The sequence below is a fragment of the Microcaecilia unicolor genome, chromosome 9 (assembly GCF_901765095.1).
Source record: "Microcaecilia unicolor chromosome 9, aMicUni1.1, whole genome shotgun sequence".
Taxonomy (NCBI): Eukaryota; Metazoa; Chordata; class Amphibia; order Gymnophiona; family Siphonopidae; genus Microcaecilia; species Microcaecilia unicolor.
The window spans coordinates 169,089,273-169,116,106 of record NC_044039.1 but is presented as its reverse complement, the minus strand read 5'-3'; the positions used below and the strand labels follow the sequence as shown (position 1 = coordinate 169,116,106).

General features: G+C 41.7%; 1 protein-coding gene across 4 annotated transcripts in view; it reads left to right on the top strand.

The window, feature by feature from the left end:
- Positions 1-26,834, top strand: part of WDHD1 (WD repeat and HMG-box DNA binding protein 1) — a 157,898-nt gene that overhangs the window by 25,774 nt on the left and 105,290 nt on the right. For 3 of the 4 annotated variants that reach the window (XM_030214279.1, XM_030214280.1, XM_030214281.1), the window contains 4 exons: positions 2,599-2,750; positions 16,794-16,905; positions 23,075-23,125; positions 24,655-24,750. In XM_030214279.1, coding sequence (XP_030070139.1) covers positions 2,599-2,750; positions 16,794-16,905; positions 23,075-23,125; positions 24,655-24,750 — 411 coding nt within the window. The remainder of the gene's footprint in view (positions 1-2,598; positions 2,751-16,793; positions 16,906-23,074; positions 23,126-24,654; positions 24,751-26,834) is intronic. The other variant, XM_030214282.1, reaches the window with a different exon arrangement.

The window sequence follows — 26,834 nt, the reverse complement described above, 5'->3', positions numbered from 1 at the left end:
TGCCCTGAAGAACACAGGTACAAATCAAAGTAGGGTATACACAAAAAGTAGCACATATGAGTTTGTCTTGTTGGGCAGACTGGATGGACCATGCAGGTCTTTTTCTGCCGTCATTTACTATGTTACTATGTTACACCTGTTTTAGTTGGCCTTTAATGATCCCCTTTGAGGGCATTCTGCTAAAATGGATGCCTGGACCTGACCTTGATGGAGAAGCTGGCGCTTCTCCTGTTTCCCTCCCTCTTTTCTTGCTATCTGACTTTTTTGCTATGGATGTTCCATTGTCCTATAGATTGTTGGCATTCCTTTCTTTTTCTTTGCTTTACTTAGTTTTGTAAGCCACTTTGATGTTTTGTACTGAAAGAGGGGTATAGTAAGTACTCAGTAATCAAAAAGGGAGGCTCAGTGTTCTCAAAAGAAAGGGCAGTTCCAGGCTCCTCCCCAGTGGTGTGCTGGTAAATGTTTAACAGGCTCTCTCCCTGGTCCCCCTCTGCGCCCCCCCCCCCCCGGCTATAGCCGGGGAGAGAGCCTGGGGAGGGGGGTGGCGCATTCTTCCAGGAAAAATAAATTAAATAATCCCAGGTTCCAATCTAATTGATGTTTAATGTGCGATAAAATGACATAAGTAAATAAATATAAACTTTTAATGTTGAGCACCTGATTCTCAAAGTGAACATATTCCAAACACTATAATGAAAATAAAATGATTATTTTCTACCTTTGTTGTCTGGTGACTGTTTTTCTGATCATGCTGGCCCAGTATCCGATTCTGCTGCTATCTGTCCTCTTAACTCCGTTTCCAGGGCTTCCTTTCCATTTATTTATTTCCTTTCCTCCTTTCTTCTTCATTTCTGGTCCTCAGCTTCTGCCTATTTTCTTCATCCATGTGCAGTTTTTCTCCTCTCTTCCTTTCCCCTCATCTCATCTCCTTCCTCACTCTTCCCTCCCCTCCATCAATGTCCAGCATTTCTTCTCTCTCCCCTGCCCTCCATCCAGCCATGTCCAGCAGTGACCCTCCCCCCCTCCCCTGCCCTGCATGCACCCATGCCCAGCGACTCCCGACTCCCTTCAGCGAATTCTCCTCCCTCCCTCCGGATCCGGTCCCTCACCGACTCCTTGTCCTTCTAATTCTTTGGGGCAGGCAGTTATGCCTGCCCACTGCCAGCACTGACTCTCCCCCGCTGCCAGTTCGCGCTTCAAAATAGCCGCCGAGACTTCAGCAGAAGTCTCGGCAGCCATTTTTAAAGCGCGAATCGGCAGCGGGGGAGAGTCAGCTGGCAGCGGGCAGGCATAACTGCCTGCCCCAAAGAATTAGAAGGACAAGGAGTCGGTGAGGGACCAGATCCGGAGGGAGGGAGGAGAGCCAGAGCCGGCTTGCGATTTTTAACAACTGGCTTGCAAGTCGGTAGAAAGTTTAACAACCGGCTCGTGCGAGCCAGCTCCAGCACACCACTGCTCCTCCCCCTTTTTCACATTTTCTCCCAAGCAAGTGCTACCCAGAGTCTTGGGGGATTATGTGCGTCTAGCACAAGCACTCTGATGGATCTCAAGTTTCTATTCCTCTTGTGGGAATCCCCTTTCATATAGAGACAAGGCATCACTTTGCTCTCTTGGGGGTCCAGAAGCACTTGGGCGAGTATCTTTCCAGGTTTGAAGTGTTATGGTAGAAGGAACTTTCAGAATTAATTCTTTAGAGGCAAGCTTTATTGGCTGAAGAAGAGTTCTTCTTAACCAGGCCACACTCCTTTGCTAGCTGATCTAAGTCAGTTGGGCCCTTTAGGCTAGCATGCATTCAGACATCTGATGTTCTGGATGCAACCAAGGAGTAGTCAGACTATATGATACCTTGGGGAGGGGGAGTAGGCCCTATAGTCCCATTTGCTAATAGTAACAAGGTGGTGGTCTATAGGTCTTTTCTTCAGCCCACATAGCTAATTTTATCAAGGGGCAGTGGAGTTTTTGATTGGGCCAATATCAGCACCCTGAGAAAGGTGAATGGGTGACAGCCCCTCTTTGGGGGGGGGGGGGGGGGAGACTGGGGCTAGTAGAAATGTTTAGCTGATCAGATTTGAAGTGGGACTGGCTGTGAACCTGTTAGGATAAACTGGGCCTATTCAGTGCTTTGGAGGTGGAAGCATATTTAGAAAATGTAAGCAGCAACTAAAACCTTTTAACATCCAGGGGAATATTTTTGTTTTGCCTTTATTTCTTGGTTATTTTGTGTTCTTGATGTGCTTTTTTATTTTTCCTATCTTATTTCGCTTTCCTCCAGACACTTGCATTTCTATACCTTCAGTGATCATTCTTCCTCGGTCCCTATTAAAGCATTCTTCTCTTCAACCCCACTTTTTTTCTCCTCCCTCTGCTTCTTGACAGGTTTTCTTTTCCCTAGGAATATTTGAAAAACAAATAGATAATGAGAAAACAAATGCTTTGTGTAATTCACCTTGACAAATACACAGCGTTGTCGTGGTCTGCTCATTTCAAGGTCTGTTAAATTAGGAATTTAATGTAGCCACAAGAAAACAACATTAACTTTTTTTCTAAAGAATATTTGCATTGCTATATTTAATTTCATATATTTTTCCATATTTTCAGAATGGAAAACTGGTTACTGCTGTGTCAAACAACACTGTTCAAATTCATACATTTCCTGAGGGTGCTCCAGATGGCATCCTGACTCGTTTCACTACCAATGCAAACCATGTTACTTTTAACGCTGATGGTACGCAAATTGCTGCTGGTTCCAGGTAACTAGGCTTTCATGGAAACTGCCCTCTCATATTAAATTGGGGTGTCTTTACTCATGAACAAGAGGTTATTTAATTAAAAGCATCTTTTGTGTATTTTTCATTATAAAGCAAATGGAAGAAGATACACACATTCAAATCACTTCAAATATTTTCTTAAACCAATACCAGGCAGGAGGAAAAAGTCCTCAGTGATTGCAAAGAGTTGTTTTTCCACCAAATTGTGGATTAAAGTAACTGACTTTTTTTTAGCAATAAATCAGTCATCCTGCCAACTTTATACTGATCCATATCATATATTAAAATATTTTTTTTCTTTATTACTTTTTTTTCAAATTTTCTTCAAAAGTCATTCGCCAATATGGCGGTAACCTTAACCCTTTATCTTCATATGAAAGCAGTAACTTGATAAAAAATTAATCCGTTCAGTGACACTTTGTGCCGGATCCTGACAGGCACCCATTTCACAAAAGCTTTGTCAGGGGATCAAATTTGAATTATGAAATGGGTGCCTGTTGGGATCCAGCATATACAGTGTCACTGAATGGATTGATTTTTGATCAGGATGCTGCTTTCATATTATATATATATATATATATATATATATATATAGCAATCCACTTAAGTGCACTCTTGTGTCTGTGAGTTCCATAGACTACGTCTGCCAGACGGTAAAAACTGTCATAGCACTGACATCCAGTGGCCTCCAGATAGGCCCGCATGGTATTGTGACTCTCCAGCGCTCTTGCAAAAGTGACAGGAGGTTGTTGAATTTTGTCAGCATGTGCCTTGTTGCTCATTTCATCATCTGTTTCATCATCAGCCGTTGCCTGCGTGTAGGCGCATATCTGGACATCAGTGCTGTTCTCAGCAGTTTGTAGATTGTAATCAACAGCTACATAGTGATGGAACTCCTCTTCAGTAACACCGGCTGGGATGTCAATAGCCTGTTCATCTGACGCGTTTGCAACAGCTGCATCTGTTTCAATCCTCTCCACATCCTTAACAAAGCTTGCCCGCTTGTAGCAGTTCACAATGGTTGCCTGTGTAACACGATTCCAGGCTTCTTTCTGCATATGTAGGGAAAGCAACAATGATAGATTACGAGCCAGTTCAACAGCACGTTTATCCTTGCCAGTCTGGTCATCCATAACGCTCATCAGATGACGTAGCACAAGAGCCCGATTAAAGTTTTTTGAAATTGGCTATTATGCTCTGATCCATAGGTTGGATCAGAGAGGTAGTGTTTGGTGGCAGGAAGACCACCTTGACGTTAGACAGCCTGACATCATCACTGTGTGCAGCACAATTATCACAAAGCAACAAAATCTGAGGCTTTTGTGCCCGCATTCTAGTGTCTAACTTCTTTAGCCACTGCTTCCAAATTTCCTGCCCGTTTTCGTTTCCAGTGTAGATTTGTATTGTTTTGCCAGTCTTCCAGAAGCTGGTCTTTCTGCTTCAAGATACATGAAATTTGACTGGGATTGACACCATATTCTTTAGCAATAGATGCTTGACTTTGTTTTCTAATTTTTTAAGAACTTCTATTCATTCAGTCAGTGTTAGTTTTTACAGTCAAGCGATGACAACAACGGCGACTCCAGTGCAGGGCTGTGGAGTCGGAGTCGGCAGCAATTTTGGGTACATTGAGTCGGAGTTGGAGTCGGCAAAAATGTTCCGACTCCTCATACATTTGAATAAAGTACTTCTCTGCTGTGAATAAAGCTTAGTACCTAGTTGTTTCACTAGTGTGAAGTCCAGCTGAACTATTTTGCTGGAGAGCTTCCCTCTGCTCAATCTCCCTTTTCATTTACTGACCTGCTGTAGAGCACCTCCTCTCTGACCCCACAGTGAACTTAAGCTCCAAGAGAAGATCATTCAGCACACACAGATAAGGCAGCAGAGAGACTCCACCCAACTTCCTCTCTCTCTGCAAGAAGAGGTTTATATTTTAGTGGAAGTGGCACACCATTCAGAATGGCAAAAAGAATGTCGGGAAACATGACAAAGTCTGCTGTTTATGAACACTTTACAATATCAACAGATGGGAAACATTATGTATGTCAATGTATTATAGAAGATGATGATGGTGAAAAAGCATGAGATGCAAAAATTAGCAGTTTCAGTGGTTATGAAAAAAAATGCACCTACAAGAGCATCAAATTTAAAAAGACACTTGCAGCGTTTCTATCCTAAAGTGTTAGAAGCTGTGAATGAGAAAGATAGCAATGAAAACATTCCATCTACTTCAGGGTCAATAAAAGATCAGAAATCTACTGGAGGCCAGACACAACTATCAAGATTTTTTTACAGCTGACAAAGTTACTATAACAATGACACCAGAAAAAGTCAAAAACCACATCATTGAAATGGCAGTAAAGAATAGTATACCACTATCTTTTTTTTCACAACCAGCCTTTTTAGGCTTAAATGGATAAATGGCTAAAAAGCTTGGAGTTTCTCTGGAACGAGAAAGTATAAGGAAACTTATACTTGAAGAGGCCAAATGTAAGAAGGAAGAACTAAGAAAAAGTCTGAAGGGACGTTTTGTCTTTATTAAAATGGATGCATGCATACGTCACAGAGTCAATTATTTTGCAATTAATGTTAGATTTGCTGATGAAAACAAAAAAAACAATAACCCGGACATTAGGAGTAAAGGACACTCAGGCACATCATACCAGTGAGTATCTGCAGAAGTTAGTGGAAGGTGTTTTAGAAGATTTTGAAATTAAAAAGGAACACATTCTATGTATTGTAACTGATAATGCTTCAAATATGTTAAGCACAATTGAAAAAATGAAGGAAGTTGATGAAGAAAGCAGCATACAAATATCAGTAGATGACAGTTCTGCAATTCAAGAAAGCTGTGAAAGTTTGGATGATATTGCTGAAGAAGCATCTAAGCTTATTACCATTCAACATATGCGTTGTGCTGTTCATACTCTGCAACTAGCAATAAGAGATGGATTGAAGGATCGTCATGCAGCTACACTAATTAGCAAGTTGAGGCAAGTAGCTGTTGCAGCCAGGATCCCTAAAACAGATGCTATTCTGAAGAGAAGTGCTGGAAAAGGAGCCATTTTGGATCAAGCAACATGCTGGGGAAGCACTTACTTGATGATAAAGCGTTTGCTTGAACTAAAAGACTTTCTTGAAGAACTGGACAATGTAAATGTTTCATTAAAAGAAAACCAGTGGGCTGAAGTTACAGAATTAGGCTACTTTCTTACCCTTTTGCTGTTACCAAGAAGCTGCAATATGAAGATTTAACACCAGGTAAATTCTTCTTGGAATGGAAGGGCTTGATATATAAACCTTAACAAAAGTGTGTGTGTGTGTGTGTGGGGGGGGGGGGTTAATTGCTGATGGCATTGTATCTTCAATGAGGAAAAGAGAGGAGCTTTTGCTGGATAATCAAATTCTCTTAGCTGCTATTTATGTTGATCCAATGAGCCGAATTTTGTTGAGCAGTGACCAAATTGCTACAGGAAAACAGGCACTCTATGACATAGCAGTTCGCATGAAAGGGTTGCTACCTGAAACTCATAAACCACTGGATGAAGCTAAAGCTATAAATACTGGTGGTAATGGTAACTCAGGTTCATCCTCTTCAAATGAAGAAGAGAATTTTCAAGCCTATTTGGACAAAATGGAAGCTTCAAAAGCAAAGCGATGTCGGTCAAGCATGGAAAAGCAACCTGTAAATCTGCATATAAAGAAATTCATGCAAGAGTTTTTTTAAAGGATTAAAAGAAGTGGAAAAGTTTGACCACTCATCAAAACTAACTATAGAAGAAGCCATCATTGTTTATCCAGAGATTGTCAGTGATGCAGCTAGAACCGTAACAGCAATGCCACCCACCCAAGTTAGTGTTGAAAGACTGTTTTCAGCACTGAAAATAATCAAATCAGATTTAAGGGCTTCTATGAAGGAGGATCTGGCAGAAGCAATTCTGTTTCTAAGAACAATATATTAGTTAATTTTGGATTATGTTTAACAGCTATTCTACAGCTATATATGCCAAGTTTAAATAATATATAAGTTGTTTTAGGTTTTCCAAATGTTTTTGGTTTATGTAGGTTAACTTTGATTTTGTTCTAATTTCCAAAGGATGTTGTTCCAGATTTTTATACTTGCTAATGCTATGATGACTTTATACTTGATAAAAAAAAACAATAAACAACCTTGTTTTTTTATGTGTGTTTTTTTTGTTTAAACTTTAGGATTAATGAATATTTATAGTTTCTTTAATAAATAAAATAAAAAGTCACAATGGCATAGATTTTAAACCCAAACATTAACATGCAGCCTTGCATGCTGCGCTCTTTCAGTCAACATGCAAAAAAAAATACATATTAAAAACTGAGGAGTCGGAGTCAGTGGTACCATAAACTGAGGAGTCGGAGTCGAAGGATTTTTGTACCGACTCCACAGCCCTGCTCCAGTGTACACTCTAACAGCTTTCTTTTGCTTATTCTGCCTGTGGCAGTTAACCAACGAGATTTCAAATTTACCGCCCCTTTGTCACGTGCCAATCGGCTTCCATGTTCTGTGCATGCACTTATTCTAACAAATTAACTCTCATTGGTTACCGCCTGTGGCAGGTAACCAATGAGATTTCAAATTTATCGCCCCTTTGTCACATGCCAGTTGGCTTCCATATTCCGTGCGTGTGCTTATGCGGAGTCTTTCCTGCAGGGGAGCGGTCTTAAACCATGCATAAAAGCGAATCTTGCACTTATCAGTGGTGCGCTAAACCGAAGTTTGTCCCCATAGAAATCGATGGCGCCAAAAATGGGACCGAAGTGCGGCATGCGGTTAAACAGAGCATGCGCTTATCCGATGTGCACAATCCGTTTAAGTGCAAGGGTCTGGGACCAATGAAATGCATGCAGTTAACCAGAACGTGCACTTAACCATTGTGACCCAAAGAAGCTTGACATCTGATAAACGTATGTACAGTACTGTTTATTATACGTACAGTATACAGTCTCAGTTAACTGACATTAGGCTGGCTTGAAGTAATCAGTTATAGTCCTTTGTACACTCTTGGGTCTGTGAGTTCCATAGACTACGTCTGCCAGACGGTAAAAACTGTCTTAGCACTGACATCCAGTGGCCTCCAGATAGGCCCGCACGGTGTTGGCTCTCCAGCGCTCTTGCAAAAGTGACAGGAGGAGGTTGTTAAATTTCATCAGCTTGTGCCTCGCTGCTCATTTCTTCATCTGTTCCATCATCAGCCGTTGTTGCCAGCATGTATGAGCATATCTCAACATCTGTGCTGTCTTCAGCTGTTTGTAGATCGTAATCAACAGCTACGTAGCGATGGAACGCCTCTTCAGTAAAACCGGCTGGGATGTCAATAACCTCTTCATCTGACACGTTTGCAACAGCTGCACCTGTTTCATCCCTCTCCACATCCTTAACAAAGCTTGCCTGCTTGTAGCAGTTCAGAATGGTTGCCTGTGTAACATGATTCCAGGCTTCTTTCTGCATATGTAGGAAATCCAACAGTGATAGATTACGAGCCAGTTCAACAGCACGTTTATCCTTGCCAGTCTGGTCATTCATAACGCTCATTAGATGACGTAGCACAAGAGCCCGATAATGTTGTTTGAAATTGGCTATTATGCCCTGATCCAGAGGCTGGATCAGAGAGGTAGTATTTGGTGGCAGGAAGACCACCTTGACGTTAGACAGTCTGACATCATCCCTGTGTGCAGCACAGTTATCACAAAGCCTAATGTCAGTTTATATATATATAATATTTTTTTTTTTAAGAAAAATTGAAAAAAGTAAAAAAGAAAAAATTGTTTAAATAGATGGACCAGCATTAATAAAAGTTTATAATGTTGGCAGGAAGGAGTTTTTTTTTGTCTGATGATTGATTTATTGCTAATAGTTATTTTAATCCACAATTTATTTAGTGGAAAAAAACAATTTGTGATCTCTTGAGGTCTTTTTCTTCCTGCCTGGTATTGGTTTAAGAAAATATGTGAAGCAATTCAAATATGTGTATCTTCTTCCACTTTCTTGGTTATAGTTTTATGAGTTATAATTTGTGGAAGTTTTTTGCTGCTTGTTTTTTGTTGTGTTCTCATTATAAAGCAAGCCAGTGATATGTCTGGCCAATCTGCTGAAGCATATCATGTAATTCCTAGATTACATCTCTGTTATATCAGTTCAATGGGATATTGTGCCAGATCTGTTTTAACTTTTAAGTAATTCTTAGCTCTGCATTTTCAAAGCTCATAATCCTTGAAATTAGCCTGTTTATGGCCTATGCTGTTTAGCCTGCATCTTTGTTCAAATATAGTACAGATACGTGCAAAGTTTAGGCACTTTTGTTCAAATGTGTGTTTTTGATGAATCCCTACGTGAACAGAAGCTGCCACAACCCCTGCATAGTTCATGTTAAATGTAACTTCCTAATCGTTCCTCTAGACCAGCCCAGACGTGTGTGTTTTTCTCTTACCAGCAGACAGAGAACCACTGAACTAATGGCATCATCTTATAAGTATCCCCTGCAGCGCCTCAGAAGTCAGTATTTCTCAGTTTCTAACATATGGTAGATAAGGGATCTTATGCAGTCTGGTTGTTCTGGTTGGCTGGTGGGGGGTTAAAAAACAAAACAAAAGGCACAGAACTTGGCCTGGCTTGGCCATTCCTGATAGCCCAGGAGTGCTAAAGCCAGGCAGGCTTAATCTCTCCCACCTACCTTTTGGTGGTATGTGTCTTGATCCTTCCTTCTTCCCTACTTCTGGGAGGGAGGGGGAACCCTTGGGACCCTCTTTGGGAACAGGTCCCAATCAGTAGTCCCGAGAAGAAAAAGGTAGCGAGAAAAAGAGTACTCAGATAGAAGACAGTAATCTGTCCCATGATGTAGGCAGTAATCCAGCAGTAAAAAGAGAGCTATCCAGTCTTTTGCACTGAAGTGTCACAAGTTTAGTTATCTCTTAATTGGTGAGCGGTCATATGTGTGTATACTTGGTGCAAAGAGCTCCTAGCACTCGGGGAATGAGTCTGATCCCTGGAGGTTAGAGTAGCAGGCTTGGAAGGGAATAAAAGCACACCCAATATTGAGAGGAAAAGATACCTCAGTAGCCACAATGGAGACAATTTTTCTGATGTTTTTTCTCAATGGTTCCTTTGTTATTCATAGCTCATCGTTTATAAAAAAAAAAAAAAAAAAACAATTGCGTGTGCTGCTTGTCGTAGATATTTTCAAAGAATTTTCATAAGGCCTGAGAACTGTTTTGTACTTGTTATTGCAATTAACGCTTGTTAACAAAAACTTTAGGGGTGTTTGCGATTTTAGGACGCGCTAAAAATAAGCACACGCTGAACGTTAGAGACGCCCATATATTTCTATGGGCGTCTCTAGCATTTAGTGTGCTTTAATCAGCGCACACTAAAACCACTAGTGTGCCTTTGTAACAGGCCCCTTTAGTGTGCCAAAATTTATTTCAAACACCAAGAGCACTTTTAATCTTTGAGGTCCTTAATTCATTACATGCTGGTCTTTTAAGCAGACTGTGCTGGAAGATGGAGGGTACCTACAGTAAATCAGTTTTGGTTTTAATTATATTTGTGATCTTGATTGTGTCTTTCCTGTTTTAAATGGCGATCTTTTCTACCTTTTAATTTATGTATTGTATTGTACACCGCCTAGACTTGACCCTAGATTAGGCAGTATAGAAAATCTGTTATAAACAATTACCAGAATATCCAATAAGTATACTGTCCAGTACTAAATTATGCAGCCTTTTTTACCACCCTACTCCTTACCAAAACAATACAAAAGTACAGTGGAGAAAAGACCTTGGAGAACCACTCCCAACCTTCTCACTAACTGTTACAGGTTGAGATTCTACAATAATTGGTTAAAAAAAAAAATAATAAAAAAACCTCCATTTGATTGATCGCAAGCTCAAAAATATTTTCAAAAGTATTTATGCACAAACGTTTCTTACATCTGATGAGTGGTTTAAGAGAACCGCAACAATATAGTCAAAAAGACTTCCCCATACATTATTTTCTTGGAATCTCCTTTCCAACCTCCAGTGAAGGCAGAGGCGGTCAAGTCAATACTAAGAAGGCTGTTGTCCCAGTTCCCCCAGAGGAGCAGGGAAAAGGTTGGCTTTCCATCTGTTTTGTGATATCTAAGAAGAAAGATTTGTTCAGACTCATCTTGAATATGAAGCATGTGAACATGGCTCCGAGAGTTCCACGGTTCTTCATGGAATGTTCATGACAATAGTGGTGTGCCTCAGTGGGAATTCTTTGTGTCGCTGAACTTGATAGAGGCCTATTTGTATACTCCTATTCAGTTGGAACACCAGTCCTATTTACGTCTTGTAATTCTGGGTCAGTTCTTCCAATTTTGCACACTCTTGTTTGGATTGGCCACAACCCCCAGAACCTTATAGTCATGATTACAGTTGCATTGCAGAAAGCGGAAATGCTAGTACATCTTTATCTGGATGATTAGTTGAGCAGGGTGAAATCATACATGGAAAGCAAGGAGGCAACCACTGATGTAGTTCAGTTGTTTGGAGATGTTGGGCTGGGTGGTCAGCTCAACCAAGAGTAAGTTGGTCTCATTCCAAACCATAGAATACCTGGAAGCCCTTATTGACACTTGACAGGGGGAAGTGTTTTTGTTTTTTTTTATGTTGAAAAGGGAGTTTGGATTGCAGTCACAGATTAGGAGCCTACTTCGAAAGCAGTGACCAAGGGCTTGGTATTATCTGCAAGTCCTGCGCTTGATGGAAGCCACCTTGGATCTGGTTCCATGGGCCAGGGATCACATGCACCCATTGGAGAGGGCATTGCTATCCTGTTGGTCTCCTTAGAATCTGGATTGGGAGGTGGTTCTGCCCCTGCAGGAGAACTGGAGATCAGTTTGAAATGGTGGTTTTGTTGTCCAACCTGCCTTTCACATCCCAGGGCTTTTATCTATAATATCTGCCCTTTAAAGTGCATTTAACATAAAACGTGAATAGCCCAAAAGTATATAGTACATATAGAGATGTAGTTTCAAAGCACTTAGACTTACAAAGTTACATTGACTTACAATAGGTTACTAAGTGCTGTCTACATCTGCTGGTAGGGAGACATAACCTACTGGTTTGGCAAAGTAAGCTTAAATTTCACCTTCCAAACACTTCCTATAACTAGCTAAGTATTTCTGTTCTTGCTTTTGGGATTTCCCCCCCCATTCTTTCTTGCAGAACTCTTCTAGTTCAGATATTCTTAGGTCTCTTTGCATGCTCTGCATTCTTGAGTTCTCCTTCCCAAAGATTTTCAGTGACATTTGAGGATTGTGAAGGCCAGTCTAAAAACCTTCATCTTTTTTTCCTGTAAGTTTTGTGGTTGATTTTGAGAAATATTTCCGATCATTGTCTTTCTAAAATACCCAACCTCCTTTTCACATTCATTTTCTTTGGGACATTATCTTCTAGGATATGTTAATATTTAGTTGAATCCATTCTTCTTTCACAACCAACACATTGTTTCTTGTGCGACTATCTGCCACACAATCCCAAAGCATAATAGATCCACCCCTTTACATAAGAAAGTCTAATGTTCAGTGGCTAGCAAACCCAGATATTCAATGCCGAGCTATTTCCAGTGACTGGCATTGAATATCTGGGTTTTTAAAAACTGCTAAAACATTAACCAATTATGCTGATTATTCAGTGCTAACTGGTTAACACTTTAGTGGTTTAAGATAAGACATTTATTTTAGTGGTCCTATTTGACTGCTACACTTATCCGCTTGGGCGCTGAATATTGGTGCCTAACCTGATAAGTCATGCAGTATAGCTGGTTATGCTCTAGGTGCTAATATTCAGCAGTAGATAAATGTTTAGGCACTTATATGCTGTTTAACCAGTTAGCGGCAATATGTGGCTAGTTAAATAGCTTTGAATATCGGGGGAGGGGGGAGTTCTTTTTTTCTTCATATGTATTCTCTGTGGTTATGGCCAAAGAGTTCATAGTAACATAGTAGATGACAGCAGAAAAAGACCCGCACGGTCCATCCAGTCTGCCCAACAAGATAAACTCATGTGTATACCTTACCTTGATTTGTACCTGTCTTTTTCGGGGCACAGACCGTATAAGTCTAGCCAGCACTATCCCCTCCTCCCAACCACCAGCCCCGCCTCCCACCACCGGCTCTGGCACAGACCATATAAGTCTGCCCAGCACTATTCCCCGCCTCCCAACCACCAGTCCCGCCTCCCACAACCGGATCTGACACAGACCGTATAAGTCTGCCCACCACTATCTTCGCCTCCCCACCACCAACCCCTCTTCCCCCCACCGGCTCCACCACCCAATTTCGGCTAAGCTTCTAAGGATCCATTTCTTCTGCACAGGATTGCTTTATGTATATCCCACGCATGTTTGAAATCCGTTACTGTTTTCTTCTCCACCACCTCCCGCGGGAGGGACTTCCAAACATCCACCACTCTGTGAAAAAAATACTTCCTGACATTTCTCATTTCATGTCCTCTCGTTCTACCGCCTTCCCATCTCCGGAAAAGATTCGTTTGCGGATTAATACCTTTCAAATATTTGAACATCTGTATCATATCACCCCTGTTTCTCCTTTCCTCCAGGGTATACATGTTCAGGTCAGCAAGTCTCTCCTCATACGTCTTGGAATGCAAATCCCATACCATTCTCTTAGCTTTTCTTTGCATCTCTTCCATTTTTTTACATCCTTAGCAAGGTACGGCCTCCAAAACTGAACACAGTACTCCAGGTGGGGCCTCACCAACGACTTGTACAGGGGCATCAACACTTCCTTTCAATTTTTGTTGCATCATTCCAAAGCAGGAGTCCTCAACCTAACCTCAGGACACAGTCAGGTTTACAGGATACCCAAATGAATATGCATGAGAGAGTGCATGTAAATCTCATGCATATTCTTTATAGATGTCCTGAAAATTAACTAATTGTGTCCCAAGGACTGAATTGAGAACCCCTTCTCCATCGTACTTTCTTCCAAAAATAAGGAGGAGTGGCCTAGTGGTTAGGGTGGTGGACTCTGGTCCTGGGGAACTGAGTTCGATTCCCACTTCAGGCACAGGCAGCTCCTTGTGACTCTGGGCAAGTCACTTAACCCTCCATTGCCCCAGGTACAAATAAGTACTTGTATACAATATGTAAGCCACATTGAGCCTGCCATGAGTGGGAAAGCGCGGGGTACAAATGTAGCAAAAAATTTCAGGCTTGCCAAGGTTTTCTTTTGTGTATTTTAGGCAATGACTTTTTGTGATGAAATCATAGAAAAGGTTTGCTATTGATATTCCATGCAGAGTGTTGTTACTTAATTAGTTCTGTACTCTGGACCTGTGAACAGCCACTCCAGTTTCAGCTAAACTTTTGAGTAGAATATTTGCTGTGGTCTAAGGGTTCTGTTTTTCAGATCCAACCAGTTTTATGGGCAGCTCTATTGGAGATCACCCTGAACTTTTGCCTTGGCTTCAACACTTCAGTGTTTCTTAACACTTGAAATTTCTGGGTGGAACCATTAGAGATTTGTTTCTTTTTTTATAGCTTTCTTCTGCTTTCAGTGAGTTATCTTCATTTTCAGATGTTTAGCTTCAAGCCCATTGCAAGCTGAGAAGGTAGAAGGGTCAGAGTGTTAAACAGTAGAATGGTCTTCACAGTTCCTGCTGCTGAGCTGCTATTTGCTGCTGCTTTTTATTTGAACTTTCTACTAACTATTAGATGCAAGTGCCCTTTGGGACCCTAATAGTTGTAGCCCCTGACTCAGTCTCTAGGGAGGCGAAACATGGCCATGTTGGGTATTGTTTGCTTTAAGTGGTAGAAATAAAAGCCTTTTAAAGATCAGAAGACTTGTGTTCTACTTTTGTGGATTGTCTTAAATGTTTATATAAACGTTGTGTCAGCTTCTGCTCACTCAGGGATTTATTGAAACATACAGTTTGACGTGGGATACCTAAACCTTTGCATAAAATTGTTTATCATCCTTTTAGCATCACAACAATTATTAATGTTCTGAATTCTGGCACTAATTTATAAACAATAATTGCATGGACTTGTCATGGGTCATATTTTATAAGAATTCAAGGTATAACAGGTGTCTTTGTGAAACAGTCTACCTTATGATGGTAATAGTCCAGTTGTTCTGGTAGGCATTGCAGGCATAAAGAAATGCTGCTCATGAAAGTTTGTTCTTTTGAGTTAGTGTTTTTTTTTTTTAACAAATAATTATACAGAAACTTACTGACAGTTGCAGTTATATAGTCTTTTGAAGCTTGACTTATGTATTCTTCAAATGCGAATAGCAGTTTTCACTCAAAGAGCAGCATTTCTATAGGATTTGGGTTGTAGATTTAATTATTTGCTTTTCCAGTGAAGGAGGAGTTATGTTCAGGTATGATAGGCATTTCCTGTTTTAGAAGGCTTATATTGTTGGTCTATCGGAACCAATGGAGCATGAAGTTATTTGTCCAAGATCACAAGGAGCATCAACGGTAGAAGTGGGATTTTGAGCCCTGGCTCTTAGTCTGTCGCGCTAATCGCTTGCAGCCCGATGATCAAAGGTAAATGCAGGTGCTAGAGGCCAGTAGCATCAGCCTAGCACCCGCATTTATCTTCGCACCCATGATCATTGGGCAAACAGTGCCAACAAGAGGCAATACCGCACAGCTCATTTAAATTAGATTTAAATGAGCTGCTCTTGTATTCCTCCCCTATAATCAAGGAACAGCTCACAGCTGGAGTTAGGATTAAGGCTCTGCTTCCGCCCCCCCCCCCCCCCAGTCAGTCAGGCTGCCCTTGCTGCCACCGTGTGCCTGGGCTGCCACCATGTCCTGGGGAGCTATCGTCAGCCCGGGCTGCCACTGTGTCCTGGGAGTCCATTGAACCCCCGCCATTGTTCAGCCCTCGTGGCCTAGTGGCCCCCCCCGCCCCCCCCCCCCCCCCCCAGACAGCGACACGGGCTGGAGGTCCGGTGGACTTCCAGTTCCCCTGACATGAGTTCAGGAAGCTGGAGATCCGGTGGATATCCAGCTCCCCTAACCCCCCCCCCCCAACAACCCAAGAAATCATCCCTGGTGGCCCATGTGGGCTGCCAATCTAACCCTCTACCCGCCCTGATGGTCTAGTGGCCAACCCGCCCACCGCCCTGTACCTCCATGGTGGAGGAGGGAGTAGCACACTCCCTCCTCTTCAAAATGGTGGTGCCCTGCCCAATGCATCTTGGGATGTGCTGGGCAGGGCTTCCCTACTATATAAGAGAGAAATTCCCTTATATGGTAGGGGAGCCTCACCCGGTGCATCCCAGGCTGGTACTGGGCAGGGCAGGGTGCCGCCATTTTGAATGCAGCACTAGAAGAGGAAGGAGTACTACTCCATCCTCCAACGCGGAGGTACGAGGGGATGGGATGATTGGCTGCTACACCACTGGGGGGGGGGGGGGGGGTTAGGTTGGCAGCCCACTTGGGCCACCAGGGATGTTTTATTGGGTTGGGGAATGGGTTAGGAGGGCTAGAGAACCACCAGACCTTCTGCTCCCAGGGCCCTCATTTCAGCGGGAGTCGAGGGTGGGGGTCTGGAGGTTCGCTGTCCTGGGGAGGTGTGGGGGCTTGGAGTCACTAGGCCACCAGGGCCTAGCTTTTTGACAGGGGTCTTGGGGGTCCCACGGACCTCCAGCTCCTGCATTTTATAGGTCCAGGCTTTTGATAGCCCGGAACTGTCAAACAAGTGTGGGAGGATTGTGCTTGAGTACCCCTATGATCAGACCAAATAGCATTCTTAAATTTTCATGTTATTAGCTCTGATCATAGTGGCGTTAATGCCCTGCACCATTCCATGCTAATTTTAGAGCGCTGTTTGGAACAGTGTGGGCCTTGTGGGCCTTGGTGACTACTCCACTTTAGGAATATATTGTCTCTCTCTTTTTTTTTTTTCCCCAAGACTTTACATAATGATGAAAAAATTGTGGTTTATGAGATCTATAATTCTGTATGCTGAACTTTTTTTTTTATAATCTTCAGTGATTTTTTGGTGAAAATTGTGCAAGTGGATGACAGCAGTCAGCAGAAAACTTTGCGAGGGCATGAGGCTCCTGTCTTAAGTCTTGCCTTTGATCCCAGGGATACGTTTTTGGTAAGGTATATTAGCCACTCTTAAAAGTATGACTATAACCATCCCTGAAAAAAACTGTCAGCATGATAGTTCAGTAGCAAAGTGCTGCCATGCAGAGTGCCTTAAGTTTGATTCTAGGCTAGGCTTCTGTTCCAGCCCCCCACCTAAACTCATCCTGAGAAGTTAGGGACAGTGTGAAGGCAGCATTCACAGCCGTTAGGGTGGTGAAGCATGCCAGTCACCTCACAAAGTTGATATCTAGTTGCTGGATTTACCAGAAATTGCTAGCTTCAGGAAGGATCTTTGGTATGTAGTTTTGGCTTAAGACTAGTGTTGTACTGATTGGACTAAGTGAGTGAAGGAAATAAGGGAAAACCCTCAGATATTTGCCAGTGAAGACCATTAGTGCCATATCCCAAAAGACACCTGTTTCAATTGAATTGGAAATTCAGGGGCCAGAGAATCGCTGCTGGGGGCAAAAAATTATATTGAATTCTGTAGTGATTTATGGCATTGTTGGGTGTAGATGATCGTAGACAGTTTGCTATGATTTGCCTGGATTTAAGAAGGATTTTTTTTTTTTTACCTATAAAACACAACTGGCTGATGTTCAGTTCAGTGTGCTTTTGTTGCCCTCTGTATCACCTCTAAGATGAAATTGCCCAAACATGAATAATATGAAGGTGGTTAATCTTGAGGGATGTCCTTTTTTTCTCAGCCAAACTACAACCATGAGGGAGATGCTATTTCTATAAATAAATAACTATAGTAGATTATAGTATAGTGTCACAAGATTGGTTCTTAAACTTGTCTTTTTTAGCAAAATGTAAATGGATCTCTCTGGTGGAAGAAGCAGAGATAATATAATGGCTTCAAAATGGCATATTTCTTCCAATTCTCTCCACTACCCACTATCCAAAAACTGGTACATTTTAAAGTTCTTCCGTTTTAGAATTGGGTTTTCTGTAGCATCCCTCCAGACCAGCATAGACAAATGGGTTATGCAGTCCTACCACCAGATGGAGACTGAGAACCACCAACTTCTATGTTACCTCTAAGTAGGCTGTGTAGTCTCCCTAGAGGCCAGTCTGTTCTCAGTCTCCAGCAGCTGGTAGATGAGGTAAAGTTTTACAGTCCTGCGAAGTAGACCTTGAGAGTTGTGTTGGTTCAAAACAAAAGAAATAATACTAGATTGGTGCTGATTCCCTCTCGGTTCAGTTCTTTTATGCCCGTCTGCTGAACTGAGACGAAGGCCAACGGGGGCCTTCTTTGCCTCTGGGGTGCTACACCTAGGTGGCTGGGTCCCTCCCCCCACCTCTCCTCTCTGGTGTTTAGTGCCTTGTCTGCCTTGTTTGATCTGGGGACAGACAGGCAGTTCTGAGGGGCTGCCTATCTTGTGGCTCCTTTAAGGCTCATGAGCACATTGTGATCGGGCTGTTTTCAGCTATGCAGCAGCTTGCCTGACAGCTATCTTTGCAACAGTTTGGTGCTGTTTGGGTTTGTGTTTTTTCCTTGTGTATTTGCGGGGACGGTAGTGTTGTGCAGGTTCCGGTTCCGGCTTGGTGGTATAAGCACTGAGCAGCTCAAAAGCTACTCGGTGTGCTCTTGAAGAGGATTGGATGGCTCTGGGGTCTGAAGTATTATTTGGACCCTGCGGGGTCCATGATAGCAGTTGCACCCGGTCCAGGGGCTGATTTGGAGGTCTCTGACCATAGTGGCATGGGGGCGAGGGGAGTGCTGGTGATGTGGAGGTGCTGCTGACAGCTCTGGCTTTGGCAGGAACCGCCATCGTCTTGGCAGATGCGTCTGCAGCACCAGGCCCTGAACGGTTTCTGCTACTGGATCCAGTTTTTACCTCTGCAGCTACATCTCATGCTGGGCTGTTTCAGCAACCTCACGGGGAGGGGGGGGGGTTTCCTCCAGATTTTAGTAGTAGATTTCCTCCAGATTTTAGTAGTAGATTTTAACCTCATGATGTATTGAGCTTTTTGTTTGTGAGTCTTTTGAACGGGGGGGGGGGGGTCTTTGGGCTAGGCCCTTGCTGCCACCGCTGCCTCCCCCCTCCCCAAAGGTCAAGGTTAGATCTGGACAGAGAAGAGTTTCTGGAGGCAGATTCCTCTTTTTCTAAGGATGAGCAGGTCTGGGTTCAGGAGGAACCCTTGGAGCTGGAGGGGATAGGGAAGCAGATGCCTGGATGGAGCAGTTGCCTCTTGGGGGAGGATTCCTCTGTGGTGTGCATTTTTCACAGGGAGGAATTGCAGGAATTGATTTGCTCAGGTGTCTGTATTGTTGTGCTTTCAAGAGTAGCCGAAGGAGGCCCCACTGATCATTGATCCTTTATTGAAAGGGATCAGGAAGTCTTCTAAGTCATTACTGATGCATCAGAGTATTAGAGAGGTCCTTCAGACTTGGTGAAACTTCCCGGACGCTCCCTTTAAGGTGGCCAGGTCCATGGTATGCATGTATCCCATACCTGAACAGCATAGGGTGTCCTTGTGGCCTTCTGTGATGGATGCCAGTGATTAAGAAAAATATGATCCCTGTGGATGGCAGTACAGCTCTAAAGGATCCTCAGGATAATAGGATAGAGTCTATTGTTTTTTTTTGTGTCATCTTCGCTGTTTTTGGCTATTGTTATTTTTCTGTGAGGACTAGTTTCTTCTGTTTGTTGGATATTAACCAGTTTTTAATCCACAATAGGACACTACCTCCTATCCCAATTTCCTCTGGAGTCTTTCATGAGGTATTTTGTCAAATTCCTTTTGAAAACCCAGATACACAGTATCAATTGGCTCACCTTTATCCACATTTTTGTTCACCCCTTCAAAGTAAGATTTCCCTTCACTAAATCCATGTTGGCTTTGTCTCATTAATCCATGCTTTTGAATATGCTCTGTAACTTTGTTCTTTATAATAGTCTGTACCATTTTGCCCGACACCCACGTCAGGCTCACTGGTCTATATTTCCCAGATCTCCTGTGGAACCTTTTAAAAAAATTGACGTTACATTGGCCACCCTCCAATCTTCCGGTACCACGCTTGATTTTAAAGATAAATTACATATTACTAACATTAGGTTCCGCAAGTTCATTTTTCAATTCTATCAGTACTCTGGGATGAATACCATCTGGTCCAGGAGATTTGCTACTCTTCAATTTGTCAAATTGCCCATTACATCCTCAAGGGTTATAGAGATTTCATTCAGTTTCTCCGACTCGTCAGCTTTGAATTCTGGCACCAGTATCTCTCCCAAATCTTCCTATGTGAAGATTGAAGCAAAGAATTCATTTAATCTCTTTTGTTATGGCTTTGTCTTCCCTGATTGCCCCTTTTACCCCTCGGTCACCTAGCGGTCCAACCGATTCTTTTGCTGGCTTCTTGCTTTTAATATACCTAAAAAAAAAAAATGTTTACTATGTGTGTTGCCTCCAATTCAATCTTTTTTTCAAAGTCCCTCTTTGCCTTCCTTATCAGCGCTTTGCATTTGACTTGCCATTCCTTATGCTGTTTCTTATTATTTTCAGTCTATTCCTTCTTCCATTTTCTGAAGGATTTTCTCTTAGCTCTAGAAGCTTCCTTCACCTCACTTTTTATCCATGCCGGCTGTCGTTTGGTCTTCCTTCCTCCTTTTTTAATACACTTAATATATTTGGCCCAGGATGGTATTTTCGAACAGCATCCATGCCTGATGTCAATTTTTGACCCTCGCAGCTGCTCCTCTTATTTATTTTTTTTTTTTTCACCGTGCTTCTCATTTTATCATAGCTTCCTTTTTGAAAGTTAAGCTCTAATGTATTGGATTTCCTGTGTATACTTACTCCAAAACTAATATCAAATCTGATCATATTGTGATCAATGTTATCAAGTGGCCCATCACCTCCCACACCAGATCATGCACAACACTAAGGACTAGGTCTAGAATTTTTTCTTCTCTTGTTGGCTCCTGTACCAACTGCTCCATAAAGCAGTCCTTGATTTCGTCAAGGGATTTTACCTCCCTAGCATGCTCTGATGATACATTTACCCAGTCAATATCGGGGTAATTGAAATTGCCCATTATTATTGTGTTTCCCAGTTTGTTTGCGTCCCTAATTTCCTTTAACATTTCTGCATCCGTCTGTTCATCCTGGCCAGGCGGACGGTAGTACATTCCTATCATTATCCTTTTCCCCTTTACACATGGAATTTCAGTCCATAGGGATTTCAAGATGTGTTTTGTTTCCTGAAGAATTTTCAATCTATTTGATTCAAGGCCCTCCTTAACATACAATGCTATCTCTCCACTATTTGATTCACCCTATCACTATGATATAATTTGTACTCCAGTATGACAGTGTCCCACTGGTTATCCTCCTTCCACCAGGTCTCAGAGATGCCTATTATATCTAAGTTTTCATTTAGTGCAATATATTCTATCTCTCCCATCTTTTTTCTTAGGCTTCTGGCATTCGCATATAGACATTTCAAACTGTTTGTTGTTCCTATTTACATCATGCTCAGTACTTGACAGTATTAATTTGCAATCTTTTGTCTGATTTTTATTTTTATTTAAGGGCACCTGATCGGGGATGCCCTATCTTCCCTGTTTTGGTGATATCTTTGAAAGATACCTTATTCTGAACCATGCGCTTTTGAGCAAAAGTCAGCCTTCCCCCTGTTACTAGCTTAAAAGCTGCTCTATTTCCTTCTTAAATGCCGATGCCAGCAGCCTTGTTCCACCCTGGTTAAGGTGGAGCCCATCTTTTCGGAATAGGCTCCCCCTTCCCTAGAATGTTGCCCAGTTCCTAACAAATCTAAAACCCTCCTCCCTGCACCATTGTCTCATCCATGAATTGAAACTCCGCAGCTCTGTCTATCTCTTGGGCCCTGTGCATGGAATGGGTAGCATTTCAGAAAATGCTACCCTAGAGGTTCTGGGTTTGAGCTTTCTACCTAAGAGCCTGGAGCAGTGCCGGTTGTAAAAGTTGGATGTTGGCGGTACCCTGCAAATGTACTTGCAGAAAACTCGGGAATTTCAGTGTTTGGAACCACCTATTTGTCTTTTTGAGTCTTTTTGCAAAGTGACTGTCTGGTCCTCCTTACGTATCTTTGTGCATCACTTTTGGGTGTATGTGCTAGGCACAACAGGATGTGACCTTTGGGGCATGGGTTTTGCTGGCTGGGCTCTGAGGGTCCCACCGTTAAAGGTCACTGCTTTGGTTCTTCCCATTTGTCTGTGCCGATCTGGAGGGACACTTTAGAAGGAGAAAATAGGGCTTATGTTCTAACTTTCTTTCTTTTAGCCCCTCCAGTCCAGCACATATATCTGTGCATTCGGTGATGAAGACATGGATGTTGTGCTGCTTTTGGTTTTCGGCTGTGAGCTCTGGTTGTTCAGGTTTGTTTCAAATGGGGGGGGGGGGGGGGAAGACAAGACACAGTAGGCCAATTTTGTTTAGTTACTGTGGGGTCACGATTGAAGGGAGGCTCAGTGAGGCTGCATGGGTGGCAGCAGCAGCACATAGTCTTCTGGATTAGCTGGACAATGGGCAGCACTGAAGGAGTTTTGTAGGTTGGTGTGTTTTGTTTTCAAAGGTCATCTGCTTGGTTATATGTGGACTGGCTCTAGGGGGACTGCACAGCCTACTTGTAGGGTAACACAAAGTCAGTGGTTCTGTCTCCATCTGATGGTAGAAGTGCATAACCCATTTGTCTGTGCCAGTCTGGAGGGACTAAAGAGATAATTTTTTTTTTAAGTTCTAAAATTAGTGAAGTTTAAATTTTAGAATGTCCTGTACACATCAGCCCTATGAGCAGCCATAGGAGCTCTATTAGGGCATTATCAGTACTGTATTGGCCTTGATTTGAACAGAGGTATGTCAGCTTTCTTTATTTCCCAGAATTATGATTCCTGTATAGGGAGACAGGTTAGTCAAAGTTTAGTCCTTGAAGTCGAACATAGTTGCAACATGGCCTCAAGAGGTTCAATTCATGTACTTAAAAAAGGGAGGGGGCTTTTCTAAATGAAGCATCGCCTTTAAAGAGATAAACTGGGCTTGTAAGACTGAGGAATTTAGATTATGTGGAATAAAATTGTTACTGTTTTAATAAATATCAAAAATTCTGTGGGAATATTTTGTGCCTTTTAAAAAACCAACTGTTGTGTTTGTATGCAACAGAAGTAATTTCTCTGATTTATATATATTTATAGGCATCAGCCAGCTGTGATGGTTCTGTCAGAATATGGAATATTGCAGAGCAGGTAAATACTTCAGATTTAATTGTGCACCTTTGGGGGCTTGGGTTAATTTCTCACCCGTTCATGTGAAAAATTTGCATCCTTTGATAGGCATCTTGTTATAATTAAACCAGGGTATACTTTGGCATGGATCATATTATTTGCAGTCTCTCTCTCTTTCTCTGTAGAGGGTGTTAGCAGAATTACAGAGTACTAAACATTGTGCAGAAAGGTTGGGGATTAGTTCGGTTAAGAGTTGTTTGTTAAAATTTTGAAACATAAAAAATAAGACAGTAAGCAATATGTTCTGTCTGTTTGTCCTATTTAGATTGTGAGCTCTTTGAGCAGGGACTGTCTTTTCATGTATGGTGTACAGCACTGCGTATAGAAGTGATAAGTAGTAGTAGGTTAGTCATGCATCACTGGTTTAGTTTAGTATAATTGTTAAACTGTGCAAATGTTAGTTTTATTGTCTGTATGCATCACAAATGGTTCATGTTTCACAATTCACAGTGTATAAGTGGTTTGCAAAAGGTAGGAATCTCACTGGCATGCCAAAATGAGATCCTGATCTTTCAGTATATGCGAAGTAGAGGGATACATGAAGGAAACTAGTAGAAGACAAGCTTGTAGGTTGATTATTTTTCTAGATACTTAGTTTCATAATTTTGCATTTCTGATGTGGGTAGTCCCATTAATGAGGAGTGCAACACTTTACACAATCCAGGTTTAAGTGTATTTAAATTCATAAGTCAATGTTTACCAGGCAGTGTGCCATGGTCTAAGCCAGAGCATGAAATCTGCTCTCAGCACTTCACAGCAAAAAGAGGCAAAGCTCCTTTCTGAGTACTTGTGTAGATGCACATACCTCTCTCCTTACTAGCATGTAGGGCATGGATGGCTGGGCCCTGCTTTATATATACATTTCACATAGTACTTCCGCCTCTTTCCTCTCCTGAATCTTCTCCTTTGAGTTCTTCTAGCCTCTGATAGGGCTTTCAGTGCATTCCTAGTTTTTGTTTGTTTTTTTGGCCATTTAAGTCACTCTCTCATGTCCAATCTGTCTGCTCTGCACACACTGGTGCACTGTAGATATATTTGAAAATACAGGTGAATCTTAAGTTTGAAAAAGCTGCAAAACACTAGGCCAGATCATAAGTGCAGTAAATGAAAACTATTTTGTTGGATATGTTTGAACTGTGGTGATGCTTGGTGCTCCATAAAGATTAATTCAGTAGCCAAACCCAGGACTAGCCCATCTGTGAAAACATTCTGGAAGCTTAATTGATTTTTGATGCATATGACCATTGTATGCTCGGTGAAATTTAACTGATTTTAATATTTGGTTAGTGAGATTAAGGGATTTATTTGTCAAATGACATTGCATTTTATTTACCATGGTTATCATTGTTTGCTGTTGAGCCTATTTGATTAATGCATATCTGCCCATGACCAGATTTGATAAAGAAATGCCCAAGTGTGGGATGAATCTGTTTTAGAAACTGTTACAAAGAGTGGAAATAAGAAAATACTTTCTAATATGCCATTTCCAGATTTGTGAGATGAGTTGGTCCTTACTACAAAAATGTAATGATGTCGTAAATGTGAAGTCTATCTGCAGGCTTGCATGGCAGCCAAAAAGTGGAAAGGTAAGGAATATTTCATCTAAATATATGGCATCCATGGATGCTGTTCAGAACTACTGAAGTAATTTTGTTCATGTGCATTTTCTATGTTGGGGATGTGGCACTGTACCAACTAAAAAATATATATAATTCTTATGTATATACGAGATGTGGATCAAAATATTAGGCTTTATCACTGTGAATATTATTTACTTAGAACTGGGGTTCTCAGTGCCTCACATTTTGAAGTCACTTGCTATAATGAAATATTGAACAGAGAACTGTTTCCGTAAAATGTAATATGTTATCAGGACATTTTTGATTTTAATATAATGGAGTGCTGAGAATATTGGTTATTTAAGGAGAAAGTGGGTAGTTGTATTTGAAAAAAAATTATAGTTTGAGTATTTTATATTTTACATGAAGAATAGCAAGTTTTTTTTCTTAGTAATGTTATATTAGCAGACACCTGTAAAACATTTGCAATAGCCCCTGCATTACTCCCAAGTACACACACACTTGTCCTTCCCCTTTCCTATGAACTTCCTCTTTTGCCCTCGTTCCCCCCCCCCCCCCCGCAAACATACTCTTTCTGTTCCTATGTTTTCCATGATCTACTGATGCAGTGCTATTCTTTACCACATGTCTGACCCCTTGCTGGTGGGGCACATAAGTCACCCCCATACATTGGTGACAATCAACCTGCATAAGAACATAAATGTTGCCATACTGGGACAGAATGAAGGTCCATCAAGCCCAACCTGTTTCCAACAGTGGCAATCCAGCTCACAAGTACCTGGCAGGATCCTAAAACAGTAAAACAGATTTTATGCTGCTTATCCTGGAAATAAGCAGTGGATGTTCCCAAGTTCATCTTAATAATGGCTTATGGATTTTTCTTTTAGAAAATTGTCTAAACCTTTTTATTTTTACATCTTGTCAAGTAACTGTTTTTACCACATTCTCTGGCAGCAGATTCCAGATTTTAATTACATGTTGAGTGAAGAAAAATTTTCTCTGTTTTTTTTTTTTAACATTACTACTTAGTAACTTCATTGTGTGCCCTCCTAGTCCTAGTATTTTTGGAAAGAGTAAACAATCAATTCATGTCACTCCTCTCAGTGTTTTATAGACCTCCATCATATCTCCCCTCAGCCATCTCTTCTACAAGCTGAAGAGCCCTAGCCTTTTTAGCCTTTCCTCATAGGGAAATTGTCCCATCCTCTTTATCATTTTCGTCACCCTTCTCTGTACCTTTTATAATTCCAGTTAAGTGCCACTGAAAATGACTGGTTAGCCCTGAACAGGCAATTTAACCTTCCAGGAACCATTTCTGGCCAGTTAAATTGCTTTGAATATTGACCCCTATTCCTGTGTCCAATGATTTAAATCACATTTCTTGCCCAGAATAAAAGCCTTACCTAAAAGAGAGGAGATTCCTTTACCTCGCACACCCAGAAGAGGGGTAGTCTATTAAATAAGAGACCCTCCATTGACAGAGAAAGAGGATGCCCCAAAAGACAATGCAAATATTTATTTATTTATTACATTTGTATCCCACCTTTTCCCACCTATTTGCAGGCTCAATGTGGCTTACATAGTACCGTAAAGGCATTCGCCAAGTCTGGTAGGGAACAAATACAATTAGATGTTAGGGTGGAATAGGGAAGATAAGATTCAGGCACGTAGGGTTAAAGATAGGGAGGGTTTGATAATGTCCAATATGATCTTTGGTGTTGATGAGTTGCGGAGTTGAGGCATTTATGTTGGGTCAGTCGGGTATGCCTTTCCGAACAGGTGAGTCTTTAGTGATTTTCTGAATTTTAGATGGTCATAGATTGTTTTCACAGCTTGTTGCAGTGCGTTCCACAGTTGTGTACTTATGTAGGAGAAGTTGGGACGCATGTGAGAAGAACCACCCAAAAAGCCCTGATCCTCCTACAAGACCATAATCCATGAGATATTTGTAGAGGAATCAGCACATCCTGCCAGAAAGGCTCTACTCTGAAAAATAAGCTCGATGCATCACTCGAAAGTGACATTCCTGCAACTCAGTGTGATGGACCAGGGTCTGTATCGGAGAAAAAATATGAACACCAAGCAAAAAT